The 14,203-nt window shown below is 34.6% G+C and overlaps 1 protein-coding gene across 1 annotated transcript; it reads right to left on the minus strand.

Moving 5' to 3' along the window:
• Positions 1–443: 443 nt before the first annotated feature.
• On the minus strand, positions 444–10,809 carry LOC100780618 (ABC transporter B family member 19). Its single transcript, XM_003554362.5, has 10 exons — positions 10,130–10,809; positions 9,943–9,997; positions 9,292–9,467; positions 8,275–8,475; positions 7,382–7,641; positions 6,970–7,286; positions 6,594–6,817; positions 5,648–6,467; positions 4,955–5,196; positions 444–1,859 (listed from the first exon to the last, which is right to left on the minus strand). The coding sequence occupies exons 1-10, from the start codon at positions 10,376–10,378 to the stop codon at positions 651–653; spliced, it is 3,753 nt and encodes a 1,250-aa protein (XP_003554410.1). The 5' UTR covers positions 10,379–10,809; the 3' UTR covers positions 444–650.
• Positions 10,810–14,203: the final 3,394 nt, after the last annotated feature.

Genomic DNA, 14,203 nt, shown 5'->3' on the forward strand with positions numbered 1-14,203 from the left:
GCATTACATTGAATAATGTTTCACCCATCCCTCATCTGCCTCAACTGATTGTGTCTCCATTTTGTTAAAAAAAGGAGATAAGTACGTTTTTTCTTTGTTGTTTGATTTTCCAGCAATGCCACTACTCCTCTTATAGGGGCCCCCTCCATAGAAAAAGCCATATGTTTATCTTTAACTAAGAAAAAATCATGTTAACAAAACACACATTCATGCAGTCAGCACTTTGCAACCGTTGAATGAAGATCGCGATAAAATATGAGTTCTTCGATCTTAATCAGACGATTAAGAATTGTTGACTGTGTGAATGCAAGTTATTTGCTGACTACATGCATGTAGAAAAAGCAAAGGGCAGCAACAAGACATTATAAATTGTACTAATAGGAAGGTAGAAGAAAAGGCTAAAAAAAAGAAGATAGATGACAGGCTTATGCACCATTGGCATGTGATTAAATATAATAATTGATACCCCATTGGAAATAGATCACTTTGAACTCAAGCTACAAACCTCATATCCCACATATCTACATCTAAAAGAAAGAAAAAAAGAAAAACCAAAGCATGAGGTTAATGGGACCCAAACATAATTATCACCCCCACAAGGTCATATTTATCAAATACAAAAAAAACAATAATCTCTTTCTCTCATATTCTCATATGTGATGATGTTGTAGCTGCAAGAGTCTAGAATATGCCCCCTCATGCCTGCTGACAAGTTCAGAATGGCTACCTTGCTCCACAATGCGCCCATCTTGAACCACACCAATGCAATCAACCCCTCTAATGGTTGACAAACGATGAGCCACGAGCACCGTGGTGCGACCCCTCATTAGCCTCTCCAAGGCCTCTTGTAGCACACACTCGGACTCAGCATCAAGTGCACTTGTGGCCTCATCTAGTAGAAGAATTGTGGGGTCCTTAAGCACGGCTCTTGCAATGGCAATCCTTTGCTTTTGCCCTCCAGAGAGTTGCACGCCTCTCTCGCCAACCGGTGTCTTGTAACCTTCAGGCAAACCACTCACAAATCCGTGCACGTTCGCAGCACGCGCGGCCTCAATCACCTCAGCCTCGGTTGCACCTTCTTTCCCATATGCAATGTTCTCGAAAATGCTTGCTGCAAAAAGTGCTGGCTCTTGCTGCACCAACCCAATTTTAAGCCTCAAAGACTTCAAGTTCAACTTCCTAATGTCCTTTCCATCCACCATCACTTTTCCAGCAATAGGGTCATAGAATCTCTCAATCAATGCAATAACAGAACTCTTCCCCGAACCACTTGCCCCCACAAGAGCCTGACTCTGGCCTGCACGGATCCTAAGGTTAAAATCCTTGAACACCATCACATCAGGCCTAGAAGGGTATGCAAAATCAACATGTCTGAGCTCAATTTCCCCGCGAAGCGATTCAACCGGATCAGCATCAGGATCATCAGGGTCAATTCTTGTTGATCGATCGAGGATTGAGAACACTGAACCAACAGCTTCGCCACCGCGAATAATCTCCGGTGCAAGGCTCACGGTTTCAGCCACCGAATTCGCAGTGATCACTAGGACCACAAACACCTTGATGACCTTTGAGAAGGTTGAAACACCTTTGCTGACCAAATGTGCACCATACCATAGAATGAGAGCCTCGGAGGCATAGAGGGCAAGCTGAGAGAGACCGAACAAGAAGCCGGATGTCAGGCTCCGGCGCAGGCTCTGGCTCTGAGGCACTCGGAGCTCGTGGCAGAACACCGATAACATCTTGTTCTGAGCATTGAATGCTGCAACTGTTCTGATGTTGCTCACTCCCTCTCCTGCTATCATACTTGTCTTTGCATGAGCCTTGGCTGTGTCTCCAGCAAACCCTTTTAGAGATAGTTGCTGCAGAATCCAAAGACAGAGAAAATCATTCCATTGTTAGCACTTAATCAACAGCATAATGTTCTAATTCTACACAAACCAAGTTAGATTCCTAGGATGTTCTAACTTCTAAGATTAAATTATTTGAAATCAGAAAAATGCTAGCAAAACACATTATTAATGACTAAAACTTATTAAGAATTTTGTAGGTTTCACTCTATATTGAATGAGTCTCGGTTATGATTTTGTAGTTTCAGATAAATTTTAAGAAATAATAATATGTTATAGAATGTGTTACTAACATTCCACATTGATACAAACAGTGAAATAGACAAGAACATGAGTACACCAAAAAATATTCAAAGTACACCTAAACAAAAAGACAAGAACATTAGAAACACTTGGGACATGTTTGGTTTTGTATTTTTATTTTTTATCTTCAGAAACCTTTGAATTAAATAAAAAAAATTAATAATTGTATAAACCAAAATTGAAAACTAAAAAATGTTTTCTGAATCTTAACAAGTTCCTAGTTTTATTGTAGTAATACTCTTAAACTTTTTCTTTTGGGAACGTGAAGCAAGAGTAATTCTTGAACCTATGCTACTGGATTTTGTTGGCTACTAAATCCATGCAAAGCAAGAGGGTAACAAATAACTGCAAGTATAACGGTAAACTTTAACAATTAAATGTTGAGCTTCTGCCAAGATTGGACAAAGGGATGTTGGTAATTTTCAGTAATTGCACACTATTCATTTTTGGTAAAAAGGTTCAGTGAGGGTGAATAAATCCACTGAAAAAAAAGAACCTAACGGGCTAAAGGGGTGGTGGGGGTGGGACCCGGAGGAGAGAGAATGTTGAATGTTACATGCATGGTATAGACAACTACTACATTAAAAGACATTGATAGATAATAACGTACATGTCCCTGATCAATCAGTCTATTTTCTTGCCCTGTGCCTATAGCATGCGCAGAATCTAGAACACTACCCCTTACAGTATTAACTCTACTGTTATTAGTTTGAAAATGATGCATGAAAATTTGATTTTTTTTTTTTAAAAAAAATATTAATGTGTCATCCTATTATTATTGTGAAATTTGACATTTTTTAAAAATATTAATGTGTCATCCTAATTCCTAAGTGTGACAAAGGCGATGTTATTGTGAAGTGTGACAGATTAAGTGAAAAATTATGTAGAAATACTTAGCATTAATTAAAAAAGTTAACCCATATGAAAAGTAAAAACAACTAGGGGAAATTTTGAATTTACTAATTATTAGTATTGTCTAAGTTTTTATTTTGTTAACTTTGCATGCTTTTCCGGGGGAATCATCGACACAAGCGAAAGTGAAAATCATCACTACTTTTACGCTTTTACATCGTGCGGGGTATTCCCGTGAAAAATATGCACAATAAAAAACTTATATCCCTAAATTATAAACAGAAAAATAATATTTTTACACAAAGTAAGACAAAAGTTACAGCAAAAAACATAACCCAAAAATTGTTCTGCAAAATACTTTTAAAAACTGTCTTTTGAAATAAAAAAGAAAAACTCCATGATAAAATATATATTAACTACATGTGACACTATATTAACTACTTTTACCAAACAATTAGATTGGAGCAGGATCGAGAATTGTGCACCCAAAAAGCAAGGTAGAAAGTCCATGTGATACTATCTCCAGAATTACTCACATGCATGTCCTAATTAAACAGCTGAGGTGTTATCCATATACAGCTAAACAATGTAAATGCAGCAAACCCCACATGGTCTCACGTGCATAGTCAAAATCTCCAATGGTTAAAATAAACACAAATATTTCACCCATTCAACCCTAAAATTTACTAACGTAAGTTTACTTATTTTCTAGAAGAAATATTTTATGGAAATAGAACTTAATTTATTAAAATATTCTTTTTACAAAATAAGTAGATGTATATTAATAAATCTTCACACTTAATATATCTAAGAAAATCAAAAATTGTAACTTATTAAAATGCTCTTAAAAAATAGTAAGTGGGTGTACTTGAACATAATATATAAATATATAAATAAATGACTATGAAGGTCACATGTCTAGGACCTGAAAAAGGACTGAATACGATCACGGGTGGGGAGCTAAAAAATAAAAGTTCAGATTCCTAGACAAATAAAAAAGGTTTGGGGTTTGCAGAAAAATAATGAATAAGAAAATGAATATAATGAAGTTTCCTCTTCAGTACCCCAAAAAATATTTTTTAAAAAATGAGTCTAGCTCTGCAAGGATTTCTATTCTACCAATGAAGAGCATGATTTCTATCTTCAATTCTTTACTATAATAAATTAAAATATACTTCCATAGACAGTTGGCAGAGATATTAGAACTCACAATAATAGTATTATAATAATAATAATAATAATAATAATAATATAATAGTAGTAGTAATTTTGAACTGCAAGACCAGTCTCAGTGTGTGACATCGAAGTTGATGGTCAGGTATGGAATCTGTACCCATAAAATAAATTAAAATTTAATGGCCATTATTAATGTGCTTTTAATAGGCCAATATATTATGAGTTATTTATTTCCCAGAAGTTAATGCACTGGACTTGGAAGAAGGCACGTGCATCGTTCAACTTTGGGTGGGGACTTTGTTGTTTTAGCTTTTTTGTCGTTTAATGCCAGCTTGTATGTGGAGCTAGATTTTCACCAGTGTAAAAGGCCAAGTATAAGGTAAGGATCTAACACTACACTAGTGATATATAAGAATCTTGGGATAGAAAAAATCTAGAGTTACCCCCTTGGCCTGACCCCACCACTAGTCATAGGTCAACACATGCAAATAACAAGACAATTTTAAAAGTTCACTTGAACCATGCTAAAAAACAATTTTTCATGTCTTGGGAGAAGAAAAGTGCTACAAAAACTTGCATCAAAACTTGGATCTAATTTATTATAGTAGTTTATATCATTGGCATATCATATGAATGTTATCATGATAATGTTTGCTTTTAAAACCACTATGGATGGGATGGGAGATTTGGGAAAACATGCATAAGGTCTGAGATTCAATATTAAAAAAAGAAAAAACATATGATTAGAGAGGAGGAGGGTGTGAGATTTAATTTACCTGAGCAAAATTGGCTAGAACAAGGAGAGGGAAAGTTGCCAAGATGAGCAAGGAAACCCTCCATTCAACTATGAAAGCAACTATGAAAGAAGTAAGGAGAGATGTCATGTTCTGTAGAATCACTGATATCCTCTCAGCAATGGCAGACTTGACATCAGCTGCATCTGTGGCAAGGCGAGCTGCAACAAGGCTTGAGTTGTGCTCCTCCTCATCGAACCATCCAACTTCATTCCTCAAAATAGCTATAAAAAAACAATACAAATACCAAAATTTATGTATTTGTTTTATTTGTTATTTCGAAGAAGAAGAAAAAACATAACCCCTTTTTTTACTAGCTTTTTGAAACACATGCCCCTTTAGTAATGATCTCCGATAAGAATTAGAGTTTTACTTCGGTAATCAGCATAACAAAAGTTTGTATAAAAGATCAGCATAAGTTACGATGATTGGCCTTGAAAACTATTTGCATAGATTAGCAAGATGAAACTCTAACTCTGATTGACCTAAAACAAATTTAACTTAAGTTTTATCCTTTGAAAAAACTTTAAAACACTTATTTGCTAGAAATAATTCATTCACAAAACATTGCCAAGACTTTTGGCAATATTTTCAGAAAGTGTTGAAAGAGAATGTGAGAACAAAGTAAAGTAGAGAATACCACACACATGCACACTAACACAAAATAAATCATACCGGCAAGCATCATTCTTCTGACCCTTGTGGTGAGGTTTTCTCCCATGATACTAAAGAAGTAATGTTGTATCAAGTATGCACCAACAGCATAGAGACCAGCACCAATGTAAATGAAGACATACTCCTTAGTCTTCCTCTCCATGGATGCATAATTACTGAAGTAAAAGACCTCAATCATGTTGCTCATAACAATAGCAAAAGTTGGGCCAATGAATCCAGAAAGAACAGAACCAACAGCTCCCATGATTGAGTAAGGCCATTCAGGAGCATTCATCTTGAGCAACCTGAAGAAATATCCATCTGGGGCAGGATTTTTCTTGTCTGTTTCAGCATTTGATATCATCTCAATGCGGCCATCGGCTCCGGTGCTATACTGGTAGCTCAAGTTCCTCAAGCTTCCAGACCGGAGGCTTAAGGACTTGGTTGACAATGAATGGCTCAAGCGAGATGACCGTGTCCGGCGAGTTGATGGGTTGGAGAAGTCCCTATTTCCAACCATTTCTTGGAACCGAATGAGTGAGGCATAGGTGCCTGCCTTGGCAATGAGTTCTTCATGTGCGCCTGTCTCAACAACTTGGCCTTGTTGTATAACTGCAATGGTATCAACATTCCTTATGGTTGATAGACGATGTGCAACAACCACGGTTGTTCTTCCAACCATGAGCCTGTCTAGTGCCTCTTGAACAATGTTTTCAGACCCTGCATCAAGAGCACTAGTAGCTTCATCTAATAGAAGGATTTTTGGATTTTTCAACATAGCTCTAGCAATAGCAATTCTCTGCTTTTGGCCCCCAGATAATTGAACTCCTCGCTCTCCTACCTGATGAGAAACACAAAGTACTGTAATTCACACACACTTGACTAGTACTAAATGACCAAATTTTAAGCCAAAACCAGAAATTGGTACAACTTAGTAAGGCTTGAAAATTATTAGTACTACCCCCACCTGAGTGTTATAGCCATTAGGAAGTAAGGTAATAAAGCTATGAGCATTTGCAGCAGAAGTAGCAGCCTCCACTTCAGCCATTGTTGCATCAGGTTTTCCATAGAGTATATTCTCAAGAATGGTAGTTGCAAAGAGTGCAGGTTCTTGATTCACCAACCCAATTTGATCACGTAACCATTTTAGTTGTAGTGTCTTAATGTCCACATTATCCAGCAGAACCTGACCTGCTTGGCCATTTCAAAGAGATCAACATAGTTGTTCATCCAATAATCAAAACTTGTTATCTTCATAAGCAAGAAATTTCAATAGTATCACAAAAATGTCATAGTAGTACCAAAAATTTGCTCCTTCAAGAGAGTTAAATGTGCTTAGTTACCTTCATTTGGATCGTAGAACCTTTCTATCAAGGAAACAACTGTGCTTTTTCCAGATCCACTACCACCAACAACTGCAACAGTTTTACCAGCAGGGAAAAAGATTGAGAAATTGCGAAAGATAAACATATCCGGCCTCGAAGGGTAGCTGAAAGTGACATCCTTAAATTCAATGTTGCCATTAACCTCAGCTAAGCACTTTCCTTCCGATGGATCTTCCACTATGGTTGGTTTCTGATTGATGATTTCCATCAATTTGTATCCAGCAGCTTTGCCTTTGCTGAAAGCGCCTAAGTTCGAAAATGACTGTCCCAAACTCCTGTTGAAGCAAACAAACATGTCAAGATCAAAAGGCTGGGCTTCATTACAAGTTTAACACAGAATCATCAAAAGTTACTCAAATTAGGCTCTCACATGCCACCAACAATGGCCGAGAAAATAGCGGTGAACGCCTTGCCACCATCTGTTTGTCCATTTCTGATGAAAACTCCAGCATACCAGAAAACTAGTGCCCAAGACATGCAAGCTATTCCATATGTGCATCCCAGGCCTAAACCTTTGGCCATCCCTGCCTTGTATCCAAGCTTCAATGTGTTTTGTATTGCATCGGAATAAGAATTCAATGCCTTGCTCTCACCAACATAAGAGTAAACTGTTCTAACTTGAGCAATTGCCTGTACAAATTGCACATAATGCAGACTAATTAGTCCCTACATTAATCTGGCACTTTTCTTTTTTTCTAATGGAGGCAATTTTTGAGCCAATGATTATGGAAATCAATGTAAAGGACAGATCTAAAACAATTAAAAAAGTAAGCAACTTTAGGCAAGACATAATTTCCTATCATGTACTTAATTGTAAGCAAGGGCCATAGTTGGCATTAGAGCAACACACAACCACCATCATCATCACCATGCTTTTTGATTATTTTACTCACAAAAGAGAAAAAAGCTAGCTAGGAACTTTCATGAGTGCCTCACACGACAAGACATCATTTCACACGTTAAACAACCATTGAACTTAAAACAAGGCGCAAATTCACATGAAAGAAGAGCATGCGCTCTCAAAAGTAGGAGGATCAAAATTCAAAAGCTTTTCCATAACCCCAGATTAAAAAAAGAAAATACACCAACAAAGGTTAAAAAAAAATAGAACAAACACAACAACAAGCACAACCAACTCATCCAAACATTTTATTTCATGAACATATTAATCTTGTGTTGCTTCCATAAATAGAAACATGTGCAACATTCATGCACATGATATGTTCAAAACCAAGTAGTCCAACCATGAAGAAGTAGCCTCACCTGCTCGGCGATGATGCCAGCATTCGCATAAGATTCTCGACTCTTCGATGTGAGGCCAGTGAGTGTGTAAGCATACAATCCACCAGCAAAGGCAATCCCAGGAATCACTGCAACACTCAGAAGTGCAAGCCTCCATGCTGAAACAAAACCAACCACTAGACCAGCCAGAAACGTTGATAGATAGTGTATGAAGTTCCCCACCTACAGCAGCATCACAAAATGATAAACCAACAAACATAAAACTACAAAAACTCTACGAAAAAATAGAAAACATCAGCCATGTGACTAATCCCCAGCGCATGTTAAACCGTGCTTTGCTAACATGTACCACTTTGCTCTATGATCATGTATGGACCCCACTTTAGTGGATATCCATCAACAACCCCAGAAGACCATGGTTTCTATATGTTCTTTTTTCTTTTCATACCATGAAGAAACTGCAATGCAACATCAGCTATGTCACTTAACCCTGGTGCACGTTAAGCCATGTTTTGCTAACGTGCACCACTTTGTACTATGATCATGTATGGAAATGGACCCCACTTTTAATGGATATCTATCAACAACCCCAGAAGACCATGGATTCTATATATGTTCTTTTCTCTATTCATACCATGAAGGAAACTGCAATGCAACATCAGCTATGTGACATATCCCGGCACATGTTAAGCCATTTTGGCTATCGTGCACCACTTTGTACTATGATCAAGTATGTATGGAAATGGACCCCACTTGTAATGGATATCAATCAGCAACCCCGGAAGGCCATGATTTCAATGTACCATGAAAGAACTTCCAACATCAGTTATGTGACTTGACTTAACACTGGCGCACGTTAAACCGTGATTAGCTAACGTGCGCTATTTTTTTCTATGATCATGTAGGGCCCCACTTTTAATGGATATCAATCAACTAACTACCCCCAAGAAGGCCATGGTTTCAAATTGTTCTTTTTTTTTTCTTCATACAATTGAGAGAGAGAGAAAAACACAAGAAAGATGACAAATTCAAAAGCACCTTCTCGCTTATAGCGTCTTGAACTAGAAGAGTATCTGTGGAAACACTGAAAACAATATCTCCTGTTCTTGCATCCGTGTCAAAGAAACCAACGTCTTGTTTAAGCACTGCCTCCAAGTACTTCTTTCTCAGTGTGCTCACTTGCCTCTCCCCAGTGTACATCCAGCATGCAATTTCTGGTGAAAAATTTAATTCATCATAAAAAAAATTAAGGAATTAAGAAATGGTAGATGATTTTTATTTGCTATTTTTAGTGTTACAAAATTTGATGCATGGTAGGGGGGTTCAATTATTTAATTAAGGTAATAGAAATGTGTACCAATCATCAATGGTAATACTAATACATGATAAAGATGAGAATGGAGTGATAGATAATAATGTTAGGCAGGAAAAATCTTAAGTGGTGAGAGTGAGATTGACAAGTGAAGGAAAAGGACGAGTGCGTTTTGTTGACAGACACGTGGGATCGATGTGAAGTGGCTCATGAAACAACAACAATAGTCACACACGAAGAAGTCTCAGAAGCAATGGTCCAATAAGTGTAATCGATTCTTGTTCACAGGTTAGGACCAACAAAACAAAGAGAGAGAAAGTAGGGAAAAAAGGTTCAGTTTTTTTTTTAGAAAAAGAAAGAAAGAAAATTTAACATACCTGCATAGGATGATATGCAAACGACAAGGCCAAGGTACACGAAATAGAGAGCATACTGCAATCACGATCATGAGAAAAAATTAAGGTAAAGAAGAGAAAAGAAAAAATAATTAAAAACATAAAAACTTTAGATCTTGGATCTGATAGAAGGTGTCGATAATAAGAATTCATTGATTAAATAATTAACCTTTGATACTTCTTCTGTCATTTTCTTCAAGTTCATTTGGTTTTTGCCAAAGCCATTAACCATTTCACCAAAGAGGAGGAAGAAAACCGGCATGGATGAGCCATGAATAATAGCTCCTATGCTGCCAGAGATCATGAGCATCCAATCACACTTGTCTGCAAATGAGAAGAGCTTGTAAAAGGGTAGTGTCTGCTCCTTCTTCTTCTCTGCCTCAGGCAATGCTTTATTAGGCTCAGCAGCTTCAGCCATTAGAACAAGTCACAAACAAACAAACACCGCCAAACTATGAAACACAGGTTCTGAAGTGAGAAAAAACAAAAGGGTGGAATCAAAATGGGATTTTTAGAGTAACCAGAGTCTCAATGCCATGAACAAGGAGATCTAGGCCTTGTGAGGTGTTTCATGTTGTGACTTTTTTCTTTACATTGAATGAAGGAGATCTGAAACAACAACCCCTTTTGATATATGCTATCTTTTTGCAGTGTCAATATCGTTTTTTGGTTTGGTAGAGAAAGCAAAGAGAGTTGAGAGAGAGTGTGTGTGTTGGTGGACAGTGGTCAAAGGAAGTTTGGGAGAAGAACAAGAGTTTGGGAAGAGAGAGAGGTGTGAAGTGTGGTTTTATAGTGTGAGTGGTTTGGTTTTAACTGAGGTTGTGAATTAGAGCATGGTAGTAGTATGATGATGATGAATAATCACGGTTAGGTTGGTAAAGCCACAGAGATAAAAGGAATCAAGTGAATAGTGTTATGGGGCTCTGTGCTGTGTCTGGTTTTTTTTTTTTTTTTTTCTTACTTTTCTTTAATAGGTGAAAAAATGAGAATTAAATACAATGTCAAAGTTTTTGTTTTTTTTAGAGTGGTCAAAGTTGTTATTAATTGTTATTCTCTCCTTTCTATATTTTTAGTTGTTCAAGACTAATAATTTATCTACATTAAAAAACAGTTAATGAAGTATTAAATACATCAAATATATAAAAAAAAATATTAAACCAATTAACAAAATTAGTTACTCACCTTGCATCAATTTTAATTAAAATATAAGTTTTTCAACTTATTTTATTAAAATTTGATATAAAAAATAAGAAAGAGTCATTAAAATTAATTATTCAATTAAGTAAAAGATATGTTACTGATAACAATAATATATAAGATAAAGTTAATTGAAATTTTTTATATTTAAGATAAAAATGATATTTTTCTTCTTATATTTAAGACCAAAAGAAATAATTAGTATTATATAAAGGTATTTTTAAAAAAATATTAATTAGACTTTAAGATTTTAAATTATAAGATATTATTTTAAAAAATATTTTATATTTTCTTATAAGAATTTTTTTAATTATTTTTTGAACAAAATAGTCTTAATTATTTTAGATTTTTGAGTCCATATATAATAAATGTTATAAATTATCCCTTTTCTCTCTTTAGGAGGATTGAAGAAATAAAAAGTTTAATTTTAAAAATTAAAACTTTATTATTATGTCTCCATAGTCCATGCATTAATTATTTAAGAATAGTTTTAAGAAAATATTATAATTATAAATAAATTTTACCTTAATAACTAAATTGACTAATTTTTTTAATATCCATAAATTAGTTATAAACATCTTATATGTAGAAATTGATAGAATATATTGAAATTGTGGAAATTTAATCTCTCAATTTTTAATTGTGTTAATTAGATTTTCTAAATTTCATCTTAATCTCAATCAGATTCCTCTATTAGCCTTCCATTAAAAATTTAAAAAATTTAGTCAAGGTGATACTAAATAATGACATAGAACTAATACAATGATTTAACATTATGGTGAAAGATAACATTTTTTTTAACATGCATATATGTTCATGACATTTTTGTGAGGATGAGATGAAAAATTAAGGTAACATCTGAAAATGGAAAAGAAATTTATAATACATGTGAAATGAAATTCAAACATATAAATGAATCATTAAGCTAATAAAATTGCTTAATAAATATATAAAAACTATATTATATATAATTTAAATAAGAGATTAAAATTACAGTAAATTTTTACTAAGAGTGGAGGTTTCACCTATGACACTTTGTTAATTTCTCCTATAACAAAGAGTCAAAGACTCCAAAATAAATGCACAAGACATTTAGATGTGATTTGAACCCACCCTCATCCTTTAAGGTTTGCCACAGCACTAGAAATCTAGAACCGCTTGGGTAATAAATTTGTTTCTTAAATATACAATTCACTACCGACAACATTAAAATATCATATTTATATAATATAATTAATATTAAACGTTACATTTATCAAATATGTATATATAATAGTATCCAAAACGAATTACTTTGAATATCTATAAAATTTTATGAAATACTCTATTTATTAAATAGTAAAATATACAGCTAATTCAACAAAAATTGGGAAATGGGATTTACCCTCTCCCCTTCTTAAAGTCCACCAGCAATGAATTTAAATTACACTATAACTTAAATAGGGATTAAATTACACATATATTTAGTATCATTAAATTAATAATATTAATAAGCATAAATTAATGAATATGCGCTAATAATATTAAAGTTAATATTAATAAATATATAATAATATTATTAAAATAATAATACTAAGTATAATATATATATATATATATACACACAAATAATACTAAAATTAATATTAATAAATGCAAATATAATTTCGTAATATATAATAAGGACCAAAATTACACATATATTTATTACTATTAAGGATGGGTTTCCACCTCTAACACTTTGTTTATTTCTCTTATAACAAATACCTCAAAATAACTCATTAAAATATTTTTTTGAATCATATTTTATAGATTTAATCTCTTTCGCCTTTAAATTTCTTCATCTACAATTTTTTGAATTTTTTATATTTCTTTCCCAAAGCTAGCCAATCCTGGTCAGAGTTTGAAGAAGAACGAACTTTAAGAAGATAGTCATTTTAAAAAGAAGAGAGTATTATTGAATTTCAATGTGTCTTGACATACAGACTCATCCTCTTTATATAGGAGAGGATTCGAAACTAACATACAAAGTCTTATCCATGGAAGGATAAGATTATTATAACAACGGATAACATAGAATCTACTTTATTACAGATAAGATAAGGCTGCATAGTCACAAGATAAGGCAACCTTTAAACGACTGACACATGGCACACAATGACTAGGATAAGATTACGGTCATCCTTATCCTGAAGATTACTCTCTTTACATCACACACCTTTGTACAAGTGTTCTCCAGCAGTTACTAGTCTGACCTGTGGTCTGATCTGGTGGATAATGACAAGTTGTAATTTTGTACCTCTGATCTGGTGAGACTTCTATACATCGGGTGATGATAACGATATCTCTTCTTGTGCAATAAGTCCTCCATTAATTGAGCATTATAGTCTTTCCAATCTTGTTCTAATGAGGAATAATCATCAGCTAAATCTTCTGCCTTTTGAAACTCAGGTTCTGGAACATAAAACTCTGTTCGGATTTGACCATCATCAGTATTCTGGGGTATTATCCTATCAGTAGGATAACTTTCCTTTGGCCTTTGAGATGAACTGGGCAGATTTGGATCTACATTTTTGTATGAGTAATTGTTGATCTCACAGAGATGCCTTGCTAGCTGATGACGATAACTTTCTTCCAAGGGATATACTTCAAAGGTTCCCCAGACTTGAGCTTCATTTCTAGACCAGAGTTTTCCTTGTTCCATAAAATAAGGACGGTGAATAATCACAATAGAAACTAAATTCTCTATGTGATCTTCTGAAATCCCTCTTTGTCTCTCAATGTCTAGAATTTGTTTCAGCTTCATACGCCACCATACTAAAGGAGAAAATCATTCTAACATTGTCCATAAAAGATATTCATCTTTATACGGATCTGTCAATATGTTGTATGTCATCAAAGGTTTTATGGTGATGGGGATTGAATACTGCACTGTGTTACACCAGATGGCCCATATGGTTGGTTCACACAAATCCCACCCAACTTCATAGAATAATTCAAATATACCTCCAAAGAGTATCTCAGGGTTAAATATTTGTGTTGGGGTGTGTTTGAATCTCATGGTCTC

The sequence above is a fragment of the Glycine max genome, chromosome 19 (assembly GCF_000004515.6).
Source record: "Glycine max cultivar Williams 82 chromosome 19, Glycine_max_v4.0, whole genome shotgun sequence".
Taxonomy (NCBI): domain Eukaryota; kingdom Viridiplantae; phylum Streptophyta; class Magnoliopsida; order Fabales; family Fabaceae; genus Glycine; species Glycine max.